At 40.5% G+C, this 16,481-nt stretch overlaps 1 protein-coding gene across 1 annotated transcript in view; it reads left to right on the top strand.

Moving 5' to 3' along the window:
* Window positions 1-16,481, top strand: part of PDGFD (platelet derived growth factor D) — a 158,655-nt gene that overhangs the window by 119,541 nt on the left and 22,633 nt on the right. The window contains exons 4-5 of the mRNA XM_065423566.1: window positions 1,697-1,756; window positions 10,580-10,781. Coding sequence (XP_065279638.1) covers window positions 1,697-1,756; window positions 10,580-10,781 — 262 coding nt within the window. The remainder of the gene's footprint in view (window positions 1-1,696; window positions 1,757-10,579; window positions 10,782-16,481) is intronic.

The following is a 16,481-nucleotide window of genomic DNA, read 5'->3' on the forward strand; positions in this document are numbered from 1 at the left end:
CTGTTAAAAATGTATACCTTATTTCCAGCCTCAATTTTTCAAAGTTTCAACTTTGCCATTGGATTGTGTTATACCTTTCTCTGCTAGATTGAAGAGCCCATTTTTAAATATTTGTTCCCCATGTAAATACTTAGACTGTAATCAAGTCACTCCTTAACTTTCTCTTTGTTAAGCAAAATAGATTGAGCTCCTTGAGTTTATCACTATAAGGTAGGTTTTCTAATCCTTTAATCATTCTCGAGGCTCTTCTATGAACTCTCTCCAGAGGGTTCCAATTTATCAAGGGCTAATGCATCGAAAGATTAGATTCGCTCTTTTGGCCACATTGGAAGCTCATGTTCAGCTGATTATCTACCACAACCCCCAAACCTTTTTCAGTCACTGCTTCCCAGGAAAGAGTTCCTCATCATGCAAGTATGGTCTACATTCTTTGCTCCAAGAGGTATACATTTACATTTAGCCATATTAAAATGCATATTGCTTGCTTGCACATAGTTTACCAACAAATCCAGATTGCTCTGAATCAGAGACCTGGCCTCTTCAATATTTACAAGTCTCCCAATTTTTGTGTCATCTGCAAACTTTATCAGTGATGATTTTATGTTTTCTTCCAGGTCATTGACAAAAAATGTTAACTAGTGTAGGTCCACAAACTAATCACTGAGGGAACCCACTGAAACAGACATGCTCGATGACAGTTTCCCACTGTTACATTTTGAGACCTATCAGTTAGCCAGTTTTTAATCCATTTAATGTGTGCCATGTTAAGTTTACAACATTGTAGTTTTTTATCAAATTGTCATGTGGTACTAAGTCAAACCCCTTGCAGAAGTCTAAGCGTATTACAGCAACACTATTAACTTTATCAATCAAACTTGTAATTTCAAGTTAGTTTGACAGGATCTATTTTCCATAAACCCGTATTGATTTGCATTAATTGCATTACCCTTCTTTAGTTTTTATTAATCAAGTCCCATATCAGTCACTCCATTATTTTGCTCGGGACCAATGTCAGGCTGACTGGCCTACAATTACCTAGGCCACCCTGTTCACCCTTTAAAAAATTGGCACAATTTTCTGTCCTTCAGACAACTTTCCTCCAGTCTTCTGGAACTTCTCCAGTGCTCCAAGATTTATTGAATATAGCCTTCATTTCTTGGTCTTTTAATACTTCTAGTTGGAATAAATAATTTTTTAACTGGAAATGGACAAAACTGTCATGGAGCCAAATAATTCCTCTGTGTTATTAGATTTGTCTCAAATTGGCCTGTCCACCATTAAGTAATTGTTTCCTATTACTGTACAGACATCCAGGCTATATTCCATCTGGAACTGACGATTATTATTTTTTTTGTTGTGATAACGACACTTCTAATATAAATGGCTTGTTCCCATAATGTTTGAAACAAGTATTATTATTATTATTTATTATTTATTATTTAATATTTATATTACAATAGCACCTAAAGACCTTAACCCCATTTTGCTAGGTGCTGTACAAACATAGAATACCTAACTGTCTCTGCCCTAAAGAGCTAATTCATAAAGGATGGAGAAGAAAAGCATAGATCTCTTCTATGGAAGAGGTTTCAAAAGGGTGAAGGACACCGAACACTGAGACATTGTTTAAGGTCTGGTAGTTAACTTTAGGACATTGCCGTGACTGTGATTTTTCCTATGGGTTTTTCCCCTTTAGGATGATTTCCAGCCTGCAGCATCAGAAACCAACTGGGAGTCAGTCACAAGCTCTGTCTCAGTAAGTAGCTTGTTACTATTTTGCCCATGAAAGGATTGGTAGAATGGTTTTCAGCACGATGTAAATGCATCTGCACAGGGGAACTACTGCTTGAGCTGCAAGCAGGAGATTAAGTGAGACGTGTTCTTCAAACTCGTTCTAGACTGTCAATAATTTTTAGGGAGTGGAGGGTGGAAGGCAAGAAATGTCAGCAGCTATTTTAGCCATGTGGGATGGCCAGTGGATAAATACTTAGCACTTTCAAACTGAATTCTCCCAATAAAAAAGTTCCTTTACATTTTGAGATATGAAGTTTCTTGGTCTAAACACATGAGCATATTTTGCAATAATTAGCATTAAAGGCAAGCCGGTAGGAGAACGGATTAACTTTTTTGAATTTTCATTATTGAAGATTTTTTGTAGCAGCAGCAATTAAATTAAATCTTAATTTGACACCTCATTTTGTGTAACTAAATATGACTTTTAAAAAAAGAAACCCCAATTAAAAATCTCCCCACTCCTTCACTTTATTTGATTTATGTCACAGACAAAAAATCAGCTCCTGGTAGCATTTTCAAGCAAAACTTAGGGTATGTCTACACTGCAATTAAATACCCATGGATAGCCCATGTTAGCTGACTGAGGTTTGCAGTGCTCCAGCTTTGGTGCTGTTTAATTGCAGTGAAGGCATTTTGGGCTCAGGCTGGAGCCCATGCACTGAAACCCTCTCCAGCCGCGGATGTTTAATTGCAATGTAAACATACCCTTGGACTCTGGGACCACACCATGTGGGAGAGTAATACCAGCATCAGACTTGGTAATGGTACAGTCCCTCTGCCATATGTTGCATTGTCCAGTCCCACACTCACAGTGTGTATTCACTTGACAACTCCTTTTATATAACAAGTACAGACGCCCCCCAGGTTACGCAAACCCGAATTAAGCAAATCTTAAGCTTGGAAAATACTGGATGATGATGATGATACTGTTACAATACTTAACCTCCATAGTAAAGTGCTTTGAGATCCTTGGATTAAATCTGTTATATGAGTCCTAATTCTGAGTAATAGTAATATCGAGGACCTGGCTCTATTAGACATACCATGGAGAGGATATTAGGGTGGTATTTGGTAAATCATGTTCTCCTTCTGTGATAACTATTTTTCCTCCTCCTAACATGTTTTGTTTTGTTTTAAAAAGGTTTGTGCATTTTTATCTGACACAATATGTTGTTTGAAAAAAATGGGAAATTGTCTTTGAAAATGTAAGAGAAAAGCTCCCTCATCAGGTAGCTGTGATCCTGAGATCAAATTACACTGAAAACATTGTCACGGTGATTGCTCTCACCATAGTAAAGTGCCAAAAATGTAAAATAATAATCCACAACCCTTTTCCTATGGAAAGCCCTTCACAAGATTGTTGTTTCTATTTGTTGTACGTGCTTATATGGCCCTTATCACCATAGTATCAGAGCACTTCAGAATTATTATAATTATTTATCATCCCAGCACTCCTGAGAGGTAGGGAAATATTATCCCCATTTTACAGATGGGGACCTGAGGCTGGGAAGCCTGTGGCTGAGCCCAGGTCTCTTGGTCCAGTTCAGTGCCACAGCTACTAGACACTCATTCCTTCCCCACAGAGCACACCACAGTTAGGCAGTAAGCATCAATAACCTTATTTCATAGCTAGGGAAACTGAGGCAGAGAAGATGAGCTATTTGCCCATGACCACAGAGTCAGGTCGAGACATCAGGAATGCCTAATTCTTCAGCATAAAGAGGTTTACAGATTCTACTGTGGGTCTTCAGTCAGCATGGTAGGGCAGAACTTTAACCTGTCAATCACTGGCATAGTTATACTCTGCTCCTACCAAAGAGCCTGGCAATGATTGACAGGTTTGAGTTCCACCTCCCAAACCTGCAAACACCCTAAAGACCCACTGTAAGATCTTGCAGGAAAAAAATACATTTGGGTAAGCATATATGCATTTTCCTGTTCCCAGGCTTGAGCTCAAATCACTGAACCACACCTCATGCTTTTCCTCATGAGGCTTAGAGCAGCACCTCCGCCATCTGCCTCTAGCCTAAAGTGCTGGAGCCCATCAATAACCCCAGGATGAGATCTTTCACCCAGCAGAGCCATTATGTCGAGTCCCCAGTCTTGTGGTTCAGTATATAATGATCTGAGTCAACAACAATTGAACTTCTACAAAACTGCATATCCCATTCACAATAATACAGAAAGACTTCATCATCACTAATAGAATAGTAATGAATCATAATGGAGACCAAATGAACTAATGGTCTGGTTCGGATTAGAAAAGAGCTGCCAGTGTGTCTTATGAAACTCACAATATGTTGAATGTTTAAGTAACTAACAAGAAGTGCATGATGTGGTAACTCTGAGCCCCCTCACATTGTACTGTTCTTCTATGTTTTCTCTCAGTCACAGAAGCCAGATGGCACACACTTTTCATAAATCTAATATTTAGCTCTTGGCAGGACAAAACAGAGGCAGCTTTGAAGTTACTTTTGGGTCTGTCACATGATGTAGCTGCCAATAGGTTATCTGAGCTACAATAATTCCTCTGCATTGCCTATTGCTCTGAGAAAGTTGAGCTTTTTTGTGTGTGTGAACTGAGTTGAACTCCTTATAAAGTCCTGAGTAGAAATTTTATAACCCAAGAAGGTGTGAATTCCCCTTGCTTTTATTGGTTTGACGTATCCTGCAAATCCACAATCTGACCTCCAAGGCTCTCACAAAATGTAAGAGAATGTATGGCTAAACACATACAAACAGCACGAGTCTCATCTAAATCTCATACATGTGCCTTTCTGAATAGAGCCCCTGACCTTTTTGCATAAAAAGTACTGGCTGCTCCTAGTCTATTAATTCCATTAGCAGTCCATTAATTCCATGAGAGTGTCTATATCTTTGCAGACCAGCCTCTAGAGGACAAGATCATATATACTTGAGTAGGTTTGATGTTCCTCCAGTGGAAGGCATGGGAACAGAAGGCAGTCGATTTGCAATTCTGCTACTTATGCCGCATCTTCACGTCTTTCTCCCTATCCCCCTTCCCTTTGTTCTTTGAAGGGAATTTAGGAACTGTTTTCCTCTTTTGCTATGATTACAAACCAGTCACTAGCCCCACTGATTTCTCTCTATAGTGGGTTCCTAGTGATATTTTAGTGTGTTTCTTGTTTTACCAAAAATGATTATGTAAGCACTGTACATGACGACTGTGATTAGAACACTGAATTTCATATAGCATTGTTTTATGTAGCAGCACTTTATTCAGCTTACTGATGTGAGATATTTATTCTCATGGGGGTCTGACTCCCATCTCTTCGACAAAGTCTTTATTCCAAGGCACTTAGAAGTCAATAGTGGTTCTTTGCTGCGTGTCTTCCTTTTAATGAGTCATGAATTTTTAGAGCCGTCTGCATTGTGCCTCATTTAACACTGGATTATAGAAGGGTTATGAAAGTGGGCCCACTGAAACTTATTTGTGATGGGTTCTGTGTTAAAGGCTTAATAATTTCCAGGCCAATACTGTTAAAAAAAGTCCTTTATTTCATATTTATCACAACCCCATTTCATATGTAACACAACCCCATTCTCAACTCCCTGTGTAGTTGTGATAATTAGCAAACTGCAGTCCTCCTTCCATGTCAGCACTGTATTATGATATTTTCATTTTTTTCTTTCTGGTGTCAGATAATCTGGAAGGTCCATATTTGTAGCAAATTATACGCAGTAAAATATCAAGGACTCCAAAGACTATGGCAACATTTGCTGGTGAAGACAACGGTATATTTAAGTAGACTGGATTTTCAGTAAAACTGAATAGTTTTACTCAGGTTAATAAGCCACTGATTCCAGTGGGACTACTCACCTGAGTAGTGCAACTTGCATCGATTTATAGAAGTATTTGCAGGATCAGGCTAAAATTGACCTTCCGCTGGGGAATTCAAGTGCTATATGTCTCTGTGGGTATGTCTGTGCTGTAATCGTGGAGTGTGATTGCAGCTTGAGTAGACATACCTGTGCTAGCTTGGGTACTACAGCAGTGAAGCCATGGCAATGCACGCTTCAGCATGGGCTGTACAAGCCCACCTGGAACCATGGGTAATTGCTTGTGTGCCTAGCCTGCACTGAAATGCGCACTACTACGGATTCACTGCTCTGGGACCTGTTCATAGACTGTTCGTAGACTTTAAGGTCAGAAGGGACCATTATGATCATCTAGTCTGACCTCCGGCACAACGCAGGCTACAGAATCTCACCTACCCACTCCTGTATCAAACCTGTGTCTGAGCCATTGAAGTCCTCAAATCATGGTTTAAAGACTTCAAGGTGCAGAGAATCTTCCAGCAAGTGACCCGTGCCCCACGCTGCAGAGGAAGGCGAAAAGCCCCCAGGGCCTCTGCCAATCTGCCCTGGAGGAAAATTCCTTCCCAACCCCAAATATGGCGATCAGCTAAATCCTGAGCATGTGGGCAAGACTCACCAGCCAGACACCCAGGAAAGAATTCTCTGTAGTAACTCAGATCCCACCCCATCTAACATCCCATCACAAGCCATTGGGCATGTTTACCGGTAATAGTCAAAGACCAATCTCATAATACCATCCCCTCCATAAGTTTATCAAGCTTAGTCTTGAAGCCAGATATGTCTTTTGCCCCTACTACTCCCCTCGGAAGGCTGTTCCAGAACTTCACTCCTCTGATGGTTAGAAACCTTCATCTAATTTCAAGTCTAAACTTCCTGATGGCCAGTTTATATCCATTTGTTCTTGTGTCCACATTGGTACTGAGCTTAAATAATTCCTCTCCCTCCCTGGTATTAATTCCTCTGATATATTTGTAGAGAGCAATCATATCTCCCCTCAGCCTTCTTTTGGTTAGACTAAACAAGCCAAGTTCTTTGAGTCTCCTTTCATAAGACAGGTTTTCCGTTCCTCGGATCATCCTAGTAGCCCTTCTCTGTACCTGTTCCAGTTTGAATTCATCCTTCTTAAACATGGGAGACCAGAACTGCACACAGGAGTCCAGATGAGGTCTCACCAGTGCCTTGTATAACGGTACTAACACCTCCTTATCTCTACTGGAAATACCTCACCTGATACATCCCAAGACCGCATTAGCTTTTTTCACGCCCATATCACATTGGTGGCTCATAGTCAACCTGTGATCAACCAATACTCCGAGGTCCTTCTCCTCCTCTGTTACTTCCAACTGATGCATCCCCAGCTTATAACAATAATTCTTGTTGTTAATCCCTAAATGCATGACCTTGCACTTTTCACTATTAAATTTCATCCTATTACTATTACTCCAGTTTACGAGGTCATCCAGATTTTCCTGTATGATATCCCGGTCCTTCTCTGTATTGGCAATACCTCCCAGCTTTGTGTCGTCCGCCAACTTTATTAGCACATTCCCACTTTTTGTGCCAAGGTCAGTAATAAAAAGATTAAATAAGATTGGTCCCAAAACCGATCCTTGAGGAACTCCACTCGTAACCTCCCTCCAGCCTGACGGTTCACCTTTCAGTACGACTCGTTGTAGTCTCCCCTTTAACCAGTTCCTTATCCACCTTTCAGTTTTCATATTGATCCCCATCTTTTCCAATTTAGCTAATAATTCCCCATGTGGAACCATATCGAATGCCTTACTGAAATCCAGGTAAATTAGATCCACTGCATTTCCTTTGTCTAAAAAATCTGTTACCTTCTCAAAGAAGGAGATCAGATTGGATTGGCACGATCTACCTTTTGTAAAACCATGTTGTAATTTGTCCCAATTACCATTGACCTCGATGTCCTTAACTACTTTCTCCTTCAAATTTTTTTCCAAGACCTTGCATACTACAGATGTCAAACTAACAGGCCTGTAGTTGCCTGGATCACTTTTTTTCCCTTTCTTAAAAATAGGAACTATGTTAGCAATTCTCCAGTCATAAGGTACAACCCCTGAGTTTACAGATTCATTAAAAATTCTTGCTAATGGGCTTGCAATTTCATGTGCCAGTTCCTTTAATATTCTTGGATGAAGATTATCTGGGCCCCCCGATTTAGTCCCATTAAGCTGGTCGAGTTTGGCTTCTACCTCGGATGTGTAATATCTACCTCCATATCCTTATTCCCATTTGTTATCCTACCATTATCCCTAAGCTTCTCATTAGCCTCATTAAAGACTGAGGCAAAGTATTTGTTTAGATATTGGGCCATGCCTAGATTATCCTTAACCCCCACTCCATCCTCAGTGTTTAGCGGTCCCACTTTCTTTGTTTTCTTCTTATTTATATGGCTATAGAACCTTTTACTATTGGTTTTAATTCCCTTTGCAAGGTCCAACTCTACGTGGCTTTTGCCCTTTCTCACTTTATCCCTACATGTTCTGACCTCAATAAGGTAGCTTTTCTTGCTGATCACTCCCATCTTCAACTCCTTGTAGGCTTTCTGCTTTTTCTTAATCACCTCTCTGAGATGCTTGCTCATCCAGCTTGGTCTACAACTCTGCCTATGAATTTTTTCCCCTTTCTTGGGATGCAGGCTTCTGATAGTTTCTGCAACTTTGACTTGAAGTAATTCCAGGCCTCCTCCACCTTTAGATCCCCAAGTTCTTCAGTCCAATCCACTTCCCTAACTAATTTCCTTAATTTTTTTAAGTTATCCCTTTTGAAATCAAAAACCCTAGTCACAGATCTATTTTTGTTTATCCTTCCATTTAGTTTAAACTGAATTAGCTCATGATCACTCGAACCAAGGTTGTCCCCTACAACCATTTCTTCCATGAGGTCCTCATTACTTACCAAAACCAAATCTAAAATGGCATCCCCTCTTGTTGGTTCAGCAACTACTTGGTGAAGGAATCCATCAGCTATCGCATCTAGGAAAATTGAAGCCCTATTATTATTACTAGCTTTAATTAGGTATGGCTATTCAAGCTGCAACCATGCCCCATGATTGCAGTATAGACATACCCTATGTGTCTACATGGCTTCACGTCCAGATTTTGAGGACAGAAGGGATTATTTTCTTTCATTTTTCTGTCAGTTTCAGTGTTTTAACTGAGAAAATAAAGGTCTGAGTTTTCCTGTATTTATATCCTGTTCTGTTACACATTGTCAGCAGTTGATTTAATATGTCTTAAGAGAATGACATATCTGCAATCAGTTCTTTCTTGAGTATATTTTACACAGAAATTAGGAAATTTGAGGGTAGTTTGGGGGGAAGATGATATTAGGATATTGAATATTTGGCCATTGAAATTAGGACTTTGGAAATTTTGCTATAGTAAAAGTAAAACTCTTCCCTATAAATGCACATTAGTTATTAAAGGTCAATTCTGTCCTTAGAGGTGACTTACTCCAACTGAACTAAATAAATTTGTATGCATCTAAGGCAGTGGTGGGCAACCTGCGTCCTGTGGGCCACATGCGTCCCATCAGGGTAAGCTGATTGCAGGCTGCGAGACATTTTGCGGACGTTGACCATCCGCAGGCACAGCCCCCTGCAGCTCCCAGTGGCCGCGATTCGCCGTTCCCGGCCAATGGGAGCTGCGGTTGCCCACCACTGATCTAAGGCCTTGTCTACATGTGTCATTCAAGAAACCTAAGGCAAATCAATTGAAGGTGCAAAGTTAATGCATGTTAACTGAAGTGTGTTAACCCCCATGTGGATGCTTTCATTCAGGAGAGAACTAAGGCCACTTTACTCCTGGTGAGTGAGAGCATCCACATGGGAGTTTAATGGGCTTTAATTTATGTGCACTGACTTCACACCCTCAGTTGATTTGCCTTAGCTTTCCTGATAATCCCCCACATACACATGGTCTATGGCTAGTATATGTTCCTAAATGCTTAGAAATATTAATCCCTTTTGTACGTGTGTGTTTCAGCCCTTACATTGTGTAGACCCTTACATGACAGTTTTCTTTTTTCCTTCAGTATTTTTTTTTCAAATTCTAGTTTATAAACATTTGAAAACCAGAGTTAATTCTTCATTTCAAAGGGCCAAACCTTGAAGTCTTTGCTTAGGCCTTGCTTTGTTAAAGCTCCAAGAAGAGGAAAGATTGTCCATGGTTAGGGTATTTGCCTGAGCCTTGGGTTCAGTTCCTTGCTTTGCTGCAGACTTCCTGTGTGACTTTGGGAGAGTTGCCTTGGTCTCTTTGTGCCTTAATTCCTCATTGAACAGTGGGGATTTACCTCACAGGGGTGCTGTGAGGATAAATACCGTTAAAGCCTGTGAAGCACTCGGATACTATGGTAATGAGTGCCGTATATCTGTAGATACTTCCATGAGATATTTGTCTACATGCAAACTGAGGAAAGGACCTCACCTTTTAGGTACTGCCTTACTTTGGGGGCAAGAGAAAAGTAGCCCGTGCCACACCCTGTACAGGGACATAACGTACATGCTGGCTGGTGTGAAGGACGGGATGTAGCTCTGCCTTCTTCCCACCCTTCCTGGCCCCCTTTGGAATGGCTAGCGCTGTCCAGCAGCATTAGAGCTGCTCACTTCTCCATTCACCTGGCAGCACCTGTCCTTGCTTGGAAAGGTGGGCAGTGCTTTTCTCCCTGGTCTCCTGGCACAGCATGCCGAGGCATGATGCCATCTGGCCCAGTGCAAGGAGCTCAAAAGATGGTTGACGGTGATTAATAATACCAGGAGTACGGTCACTGTGTCAAAAGACAGAATCTCAGTCCAATTTGGGGTCTTGCCTGGATATTCTGTGTGAGTCAGCTATGAGAAAAATCTCTCCGTAACTATTGACACTTGTATTGAGTGGTGCTGTAATTTTTCAAAGTACACTGAGCTGTATGTCACTCTTAGGGGGTATCCTATCCCTCTCCATCAGTGACCGACCCTACCCTCACTGCGGAAGCATTAGACCAGACCATCGCTGGATTTGACACCGTGGAGGAGCTGCTCAAGCACTTTAATCCAGAGTCGTGGCAGGAAGATCTCGAAAATCTGTACACAGACACCGGACATCATTATCGAGGCAGGAGCTACCGTGACAGAAAGTCCAAAGGTAGGAGGAGACACAGTACATGTTCTTAATTCCAGGTGTTTTCTGTACACTTCTCACAAATGCCTTTTGATTGCTTATCAAGTTCAGATTCAGACACCGTTACTCATGCCGGAGTCAATGGGACTAATTGCAGAGCAAGGAATTACCCAGCACAAGTAAGGACAGAAGAATTTGAACCTTAATCATTTTCAGTCTGTTTGATTAAAGTATTTATCACCCACATCAACAAGCTGGCTTCAGCCTGTTAATATTCACAAATGAAAACACAGACACCTGAAATTATGTATGTTAAGGACAGATGGTTTTCAATTTCACTCTAAAGTATTATTTTGCATGTAAGACATAGGATTCCTGAACTCTCACCCACCTTTAAACACCCTGTTTAAGGATTGTTCTGCGTTGAGTGGGAGATAATTACTTCTATCACATTGTACTTAGGGACGCATCTGGCACAAACACCTGTATGTGCAGCTGTTTGGGGTTTTTTTCGGATGTGAACATCTGACCGATTTCCATTATGTAGACAGGGAACATTATTGTGGTTTAGTATTTTTAACTGTAATTGAACAAAGTGTGCATCTCTGGATTATGTGTCTCTTTTCCCTCCTTTGGTACAATCCATCCATCAAATGCTAAAGTAAAAGAATGTTAAGTTAATGAAACGAACCAATAATATGAGGAAGCACTGAATAGAAGGTCCAGCCATGACCTTGAAGAACTGAGCACAATGCTGCCCACTGAAATTGTACTGTGTGGTGGAGGTATCTTGAGTGTCTAGCTCAGTTCTTCTAAGTGCTCATTGCTGTAGATTTTAACAGCTAATCTAATGAAATGTTTAACTTCGATTATGAATTTTCTTATTACTCTTATCCTACATTACATATTCAATATACATGTATTCTTATACGTTTTGCTGAATATTTTTCTTAAATAATTAGCAAATTATGTGTCTGATTTTGCAAGCCCTTCAACCTATGGAATTCCCATTTAATTGCAGTTTGTACAAGGAGAGACATAAGTTTTCTCTGTTTGTTTTTTTTTTTTGGGGTGGGGGGGGGATCAGCACTGAAAATAATATTTGCAGTTAAACTTCAGCAGCTGAGACCTTAGTACAATTTGATCTGAAACTGGACACATATAGGCCTACATTTTCAAAAGTGACTGGTCATTATGGTTGCCTGCCCAACCTTAAAGGGGCCTGATTTTAAGAAAGTGCTTAGCAACTACTATTTGAAAACCAGGCCCCTTTAAGGCACCCCAGAAATTTAAGCAATCAAAACCTCTACACATTTTTGAAAATGTAGGCCACATTTCTTCTGTTTAGTTTGTATTAAATGCTGGGACCAATCTGATCACATTTGGAGGTCAGTGAAACATAATCAGCTATGTGTCTCCTATTCCCAGACTGGAGTCAGCACTAATGGAAACGTACACAAAAGACAAAAAAGGAGCTGATTTGATTTTAATAGAGGCTGACAAGAGACCCTGATCTCTTACTGAATTTTCTATCCAGATTTCACTTGAGTCTCAGATTAAATCTGATCCCAGTGCAAATGTACTGTAGCTAAAGCAATGTGTGCTGTGTTTTATCTATTTTGATCAGATTGGCTCCAAGTACTGATACTGATCCGATCTTTCTGGTTGTCTGCAGGAAATCTGGATTAATTAGGGTTTCTCCATTGAGTACAATGGAATTCAACTCTTTGGCCTAGCAAACTGCTATGAATAAGTAAAGAGTTTGCCAATTTATTTCTTAATTCAGGATGTTTTTGTTAAAGGAATGAGTTGTGGTTTTTTTCTCCTCCTTTCTTCCAACAAAAGGATGGATTCTCTGCTACACTATACATTTCAGTCCAAAATGATTATATTAGTTATAAACTTGGTGTGACACTTTCTCAGGGTGCCCAAGACTGGGTCACCATGTTACCCTCCTCTCTCCGCCCCCCAATGAGAGGGAGTCTTTCTTGTAGTAGCCAGATGTCAGCTCCCTAACACTGCCTGCCCTTCAGCCTCTCAAGCACTCTGCTCAGGGGCTCTCCCAGCCCCTGCTTGATCTACTCCAGTTCCTGAACTCCCCAGAAGCATCCCTGTCATGGGGTGAACCACTCACCATCAGACTGGCACCTCTTCCTGATACGCTAGGGATTAGCTTGAGGCCAGTGCCCCCCTCTCCACGGTTTGCACACTGTCACTTTGTCTCTGCTGTCCGCCCACAGCCCCTCTCACAACTCCAGGACCTGCAACATCCTCTGTGTGGCACAGCCCTCTGGCCATGTCACTATCCATGTTCCTCCCTTCCGGGCGAGGTTAGCTCCTCACTAGTCCTAAAAAGTAACAGAGAGTCCTGTGGCACCTTTAAGACTAACAGAAGTATTGGGAGCATAAGCTTTCGTGGGTAAGAACCTCACTTCTTCAGATGCACTTCCTCACTTCTTACCCACGAAAGCTTATGCTCCCAATACTTCTGTTAGTCTTAAAGGTGCCACAGGACCCTCTGTTACTTTTTACAGATTCAGACTAACACGGCTACCCCTCTGATACTTGTCACTAGTCCTAGGCAGTCTTCCCACTCACTGCCTCAGTGCCTCTTGGCCAGTGGCTGGTAGGGGAACCTGGGCCCGCTCTCTTCTCTGGGTTCCAGCCCAGGCATCCTTAGCTCAGCTATCTGGGCCTTCTCGCTCTGGCCTCACTGCTCTATTCCTGGGCTTCTTCCTACCTCTGGTTCCCCTTCTCTTCCTGGGCCTACCAGTTCCCAAAGCCTCTTCCCAGGAAGTAACTGCAGTCTGCAGTCTCCACTCACTCCTCCCTTTCTCCTGGGAGCATCTGCTGTCTCCCTGCAGCCCATTCTCCTTTCATCTGCTGGGCTTTATAGGCCCCACCTATTTCTGCCCAACTGGGCCTCCTTAACCAGCTGCCTAATGAGTTAATTGGCCCATCTGGCCTGCATTAAACCCTGCAGGGTAAGTGTGGGATAGTCACCCCCTATAGTATCTAGCCCCTGTCACTAGACACTCACAGAAATTGCCAGGTAAGCTGTCCCCAAAGAGACAGTATATGCAGCTTGACTGGTACAACTCAGGATCAGGTTATTCATAACAACACAGCACTATAATCTACTTATAGCAAAAACAAAAATAAGGTTACTAATAAAGGTTGAGATTTAAGAGAGTGAGTAAGGATAAGAAGTGGAAACAGAACTGGTTACACATATAAAATAAAACATAAAATGCAATCTTAGGTCTACACTTATTAATATTCCTATTTTATAAAGTAGATTTTCGCCCAAGGATTCAGTCTTTGACAGAGCTGCTGGTTTTCAGTCAAAATCAGGATCCACGTTTTCATGAATATCCCCATGCTTTACAAGGGTTTTCCTCAGTAAATGGATGACAAATGTCTTTTTGTTTCTCCTTATATTTTCCAAAAATCATTGTTTTGACACCCAAAGGATGACCCCTAAGGTGCTGGTTCCCCTACTCCTGTGTTTCCGTATACAAACAGACTTCCATTGTGTTGACTTACTACAATGCTTAATTTGCATGTTACAGAGAGATATACGTATCATCTCCTGTGTGGAAGAAATCTGTTTGTCTGGTTAAGTTTTAACATACAAGTTTAATACATTTAATACTTATACACAGCTTCCTAAATTTCCTCTGTATGTACATCTCGCAAAGATTATGATGATCAATGTGATATAAGCTTTTAATAGATCCCTTACGCCATTGGTTTTTTTTTTTTTTTATAAATACCATGAAAGCAGCATGTTGGGGTGTAATGAGTTTGTCCGGCGTGATCAGCGTTGCTGTTACAGAACAGTGAACTCTTTGCCAGTTTGCATTGAGGGGTTCTTAGGGTCACACCAGGGCTAATAAGAAATGCTCATACTTGAAATGTGACAGGAATACAGCCACGTTACATGTTGAAATCCGATTAGAGAATGGCTTCAAATAAAATCCTTTAAATTAGGAATACATTAGGGCTTCCAAACAAAGGCTCTGTGGAACACTAAGGAATATTTATAGGCATTGTAGTAACCTTGCAGCTGAAAGAACAATAGATTATATCACCATTTACATGCTTTCTCGGCTTCCAGGTTGAGTTTTATCCCTTGTTCTTGTTTAAAACTGCCCTGAGGCAGATTAGCACAATTTGATATAATCCCTGTGTATCTCTCACAGCATTTTCAGAACATGTCACGTAAATTATATAAATAAATTGCTAATGACTTCACTGTTATCCTACCCCCTGTGCATACCAAATGGTTCCAGGGAATTGAGTTCAGTGCAGTGTTGCTAGATTTTCAGTCCTAATAACATGACCCACATGGTAAACGACACTTTAAATATAATATTTTTAGAGTTGGCAATCAATACAGATTGAAAGAAGTACAATACAGAAAAGAACTAATACAAATACTGCAATTCCTGCAATGACCTTTTAAAGGTTGGGACTACCCTGATTAAATTTATATATCTGACAAATGCAATCCATACACAAAATCTGATCTCACAGCACTCTTTATTTATTTATACTATTTATGTGAGATATCGGTATCAGGTGTATATCTCTAAAAATTGCATTCATTGTTTGAAATTTCATGCTGTGTATATGTACTGCCGTTTATAGTTCACTACTCATACAGAAGTTTATTACATAATCTCAATGAAATCAAATCCTGGGGAAATATTATAGGTATAGTATTTGCATTTTCAAAATCCATAAGTCATGCCCCAGGTAAAAACTCTATACAAATATCATGGCACTTCCTCTGCAAAGAAATATAACAAGTAAATATTAGAAACAATCTTTGCTGTGATTTTCAAAAAAAGGTGAAAGGTTTAATTGTCAGATCTATATCTTAGAACAGGAAACTTGAAGCATATGAATATCCAGCCTTAAAGTTACCCTAAGTGATTATGAAGAGATGGTTGTACCATATAGAGTAGATCAGTAGCAAAATAATTTTCTGTATATTTGCAATAATATTTTACGGTTGGCCTCAATGTCATAATAATTTGGCCATTTTTAATAGACAGGTTCCTAGAATGGGTATCACAACTATCACATTATTTCATAATTACTTTAGTACTGTAGTAGTGGATGTAAAAAGAGAAGTGCCATCCTGTGCAAAGGAGGGGGTACTTCTAGACAAAGCATGTGTTCTCTATCATTACACAGCACTGAACTTTTGTCACTTAATCTCTTGTCTATATCTTTATTTAAAAAAAATTCTTATTAAGTATTATGTATATATGAAAATTGCTTCAGAAGTGGAAAAAAAAACTTCCTTTACAGCAAAGGTATTGACTTTGAATTGGCCTTATATACAAAGATCTAGGAAGAAGGCAGGCATAAGCTATTTCTCAAAACAAAAGTAGATGCAAAAGTCTAGGGAAGATGTGTAGAGAAAGGGTTCAGCTTTAAAAAGAAATTCTAGTGCACAAATAATCTCACAGCATATGAAAAGATGGGAGTTGCCTTACCAAGTGGAGAGTCAGTGCTAATGAGCCAATTCAATTAAGGTGGAAGTGGGCTATTCTCAACAGTTGACAGTCCAGGGAGATTGAAGTATTCTCCTACTGGTGTGGCTGATGTGGTTAGGTCCTATGATGGTGTCCCTTGAATATATATGTGGATAGAGATGGTACCGGGGTTTGTTGCAGGATTTGGTTCCTGGGTTAGTGTTTTTGTTCTGTG

This window comes from Emys orbicularis, chromosome 1 (assembly GCF_028017835.1).
Source record: "Emys orbicularis isolate rEmyOrb1 chromosome 1, rEmyOrb1.hap1, whole genome shotgun sequence".
Lineage (NCBI taxonomy): Eukaryota > Metazoa > Chordata > Testudines > Emydidae > Emys > Emys orbicularis.